Genomic DNA, 3,734 nt, shown 5'->3' with positions numbered 1-3,734 from the left:
TTTTTTTTTTTTTATAATTTTACTATTTTCATCTCTGTATGAACATATTAATCAAAATAGATATATTAAAGGATGGAAACACTCGTACATAACTGGTACATAAGAATTCTAGTTGAAATGATTGCTAAATGTAAAGAATGACAGGATAGAGAGAGAAAAGCTGTAGTGTTTCTCCCGGGATGAGGAAAAGGAAGGGCGGTGGGCAAATTTGAGGGTTGTGAGAGGAAGACGGAAAGGGGAAGAGAGACGAAAGGACGACGGGCGAGATTATGAGTGGAGGGTGAGAACGGGAAGGGGTGAGATATATAGAGTAGAGTGGGGGAAAAGAGGGGCCATAGCAGAAGGAAAGTATTGATCTGCACTAGCTATCCTACGTTTCTGTACACCTCCGTCACCGGGTATACCATGTTCATAGTATGTAATTCGTGCCATCTAGAACCGTCATGAATTTGAGTCTGATCTCTTCTCACAAATGTCATTTTGAAACCTCTGTTGATTTTAGCCAATGATGATAAAGAGAAAATATAAATTAATTCTTTTTTTAATTTAAATATTTATATATTGAATTTATACACCAATTTTTTTTCATTTATGTTGCTTAAATGATAGTAATTAATTAATTTATTTTTTCTAAAAGATAAATTTTTTTTAATGAATCGAATTATTGTCGATATAATTTGATATAGAATAAAAATATAAATTAAATTAATTTTAAAATTTTGAATTTTATTTATTTTGAAAATAAGATTTTAATTGTAAAATTATCTGGAAACTTATGTCCATCTTTAATCGTTTTTCATTTAATGCCCGTAATACCTTTTGCAACCATCTATCGATTTTATCGAGGAATCATAGATTTTAATGTCACCTAAAAATATAATATATTAATTTGTTAATGTTAATATTTATTTATGATAATAAGTATTTATACTAAATAAATAGAAAAATTATTGATCATATTCTTTTCCCAGTTATGAGTTGTAGACAAACGTGTCATTTGATCGATATCATTATTCCCAAACATCGTATATCTATAGATAATAAGTACATAATATTAACTTATAAAGTTCAAGGGGCAACAGATAAATATATGCCTGTATACCAATTTTCCTCGTGAAGAATTTCTTTAATATCTCAGATGAAACTAGATAATAATGTTTTCACGCACAACGTAGCGATGTATTAATAAGATCAATAGATCATTTCCAATTCATTACTTTGCCATGATTACATGCAATTTATTTCGGTAAGTTCGAGTACTTTTATTAAAATATATAAACTATATTTTTTCATTGTATAACTTTCATAATTTTATCCTTCAACAAAATTTCGATAATTAAATTAATATTTTATTATATACTTTGTTGTACGTGTTATTATTCTATAATTACTATTAGATTTCAATTTAATGAGAGTTTGTCGATGGCGACGCTTTCGCCGATGTGATTTTATAGAAATGGTCGAGGCGATGAAGAAGGTCGCCTCGCTGGATGTGGAGTTAACCGTCGAAGAGAGGAATCTTCTTTCTGTCGCTTACAAAAATGTGATTGGCGCGAGAAGGGCATCCTGGAGAATAATCTCCAGCATCGAACAAAAGGAAGAGAACAAAGGTGCCGAGCGGAAACTAGAGATGATCCGTCAATACCGATCTCAGGTTGAAAAAGAGCTGAAAGACATCTGCGCCGATATCCTCGGAGTTTTAGACAAACATTTGCTCCCATGTGCATCTACTGGCGAATCGAAAGTCTTCTATTATAAAATGTAAGTGAACGTGGCGAATTTTGATATAGATCTTCAATTAGGAAATTACTTGTTTTTGTATTCTTATTTTCTATTCTCCAAGTATATTTAGTGTTTACCAATTGTAAAATTGCATAGGTATATTGTAAATTTAAAAATATAGTTTGAAAATCAATAATAAATCAATAATAAATTAAAATAACTTAAATTAAAAAATAACTAATGGAACAGTTTTCGATCTAATTAACTTTTATATTATTTTCTGAAATAGTTGATAATGTTGCCTCGATAATTACATGAGTATAATCATTTCTTAGCGGATATGATTTATGAATAAGCGCAGATTCCATTTCATTGTATTCGTATAGCAAGAAATACTAAAATATAAATCTAGCAAAATTTTATTTAATATCTAACAAAATTTATTTATTTTACTACATTTACAAATAATCAATATTTATATTTATAATTTATTATATTATATATATATGTTGAATATCAATATTTTTTTATATACAAAATGAATGGAAGAAATTAGTAAAAAATATTTATAATATGTTAAAATATGTTATGATTTAAAAAGAAATTATGTTTATTCTAATAATTCTATAATAGATTTTAATTAAAGATTACAATATAAAATTGATGCAATATATTTTTAACATATATTATACTAAACTTGTTTATAAAGATAAAATTTTGACCTGTTATCGTAGGAAGGGTGATTATCACCGTTACCTTGCTGAATTCGCCGTTGGCAACGATAGGAAGGAAGCCGCAGAGAATTCTTTGGTCGCTTATAAAGCAGCAAGTGACACCGCCATGACGGATCTACCACCAACTCATCCCATCCGCTTAGGATTGGCACTCAACTTTTCCGTGTTCTATTATGAGATTCTCAATAGCCCTGATAGAGCATGTCGTCTTGCGAAGGCAGCCTTTGACGACGCGATCGCGGAACTAGACACCTTATCCGAGGAGAGTTACAAAGATTCTACCCTCATTATGCAGCTTCTTAGGGACAATCTTACTCTATGGACGTCAGACATGCAAGGAGACGGTTAGTATATCTTTTTGTAAAAAAAAAAAATTGCTCGTTGTGTTTAAAACGTTCACTACTACTACTACTAAACGGTAGAAGTTGTGTCGTACGATCAATAATATGTATTGCAGTAGCGCGATAAAATCTTCTCGTTATATATCAGATTTTTTCACGAAATTGTGTAGAGAAGATATAGAATTCTTTTTTTATTATTTAATAAAATTTATGTATTATACAGAATAATATAAAAAAATGCAAAAATTTTTGCAATTGAAACAAAAAAAAAAAAGAAAATAAAGTTTTCTATCAAGCAAGATATTTTTAGTTACATTATTCACATATAATTCTGTATAATGATTTTGAATATTATTGAAATGATGTATATATATATATATATTTATATATGGGTAGAGAATTATTGGTTTGTGATTTAGAGTTCGAGGCTGACCGCGAAAACGAGGCTGCCGCGGTTTCCACCAATGCTTGAACTCAGGCATCCTTTCCATACGCCCTTGCATTATAAAGTCACCTGGTGAGCAACTCGATCGATCCTTCTCCTCCTTCCTTCTTAAGCATTTAGATCCTTCAATTAACAGGGTAGGGTTGAAATAACTCACACCCAACTTTTAATTATGAGTTGAATCGACCTCACCCTGTCAGTTTGTTATATAATTGATATTTTTATTATCGAATCAGAACACGTTTATTAACAAATTTTCTTTTTATGTTACATAGGGGAGGGCGAACAAAAGGAGCAATTGCCAGATGTGGAAGATCAGGACGTATCGTAACTCTAACTGTAGTGAGTGTTATATTGCGTATATAAAACTGAAAAAACACAAGAAAGCAAAAAACTCTTAATAACTTGTAAGCAAACTTGTAAGAAAACAATTCAGCAGGTGGCAGTTCGGGGTGGGAAGGGGAGATCTTTAAACGATTGCGTGTTCTAAGC

At 30.6% G+C, this 3,734-nt stretch overlaps 1 protein-coding gene across 1 annotated transcript in view; it reads left to right on the top strand.

Annotated features, from left to right (window-relative positions):
- Window positions 1-3,654, top strand: part of LOC102675017 (14-3-3 protein epsilon) — a 5,454-nt gene extending 1,800 nt beyond the window's left edge. The window contains exons 2-4 of the mRNA XM_006619730.2: window positions 1,455-1,761; window positions 2,457-2,800; window positions 3,518-3,654. Coding sequence (XP_006619793.1) covers window positions 1,455-1,761; window positions 2,457-2,800; window positions 3,518-3,573 — 707 coding nt within the window. The 3' untranslated portion in view covers window positions 3,574-3,654. The remainder of the gene's footprint in view (window positions 1-1,454; window positions 1,762-2,456; window positions 2,801-3,517) is intronic.
- Window positions 3,655-3,734: the final 80 nt, after the last annotated feature.

Source organism: Apis dorsata, unplaced genomic scaffold, assembly GCF_000469605.1.
Source record: "Apis dorsata unplaced genomic scaffold, Apis dorsata 1.3 scaffold_434, whole genome shotgun sequence".
Lineage (NCBI taxonomy): Eukaryota > Metazoa > Arthropoda > Insecta > Hymenoptera > Apidae > Apis > Apis dorsata.
Note: the sequence above shows the minus strand (reverse complement) of the source record. Positions and strands in the feature narration are given on the sequence as shown.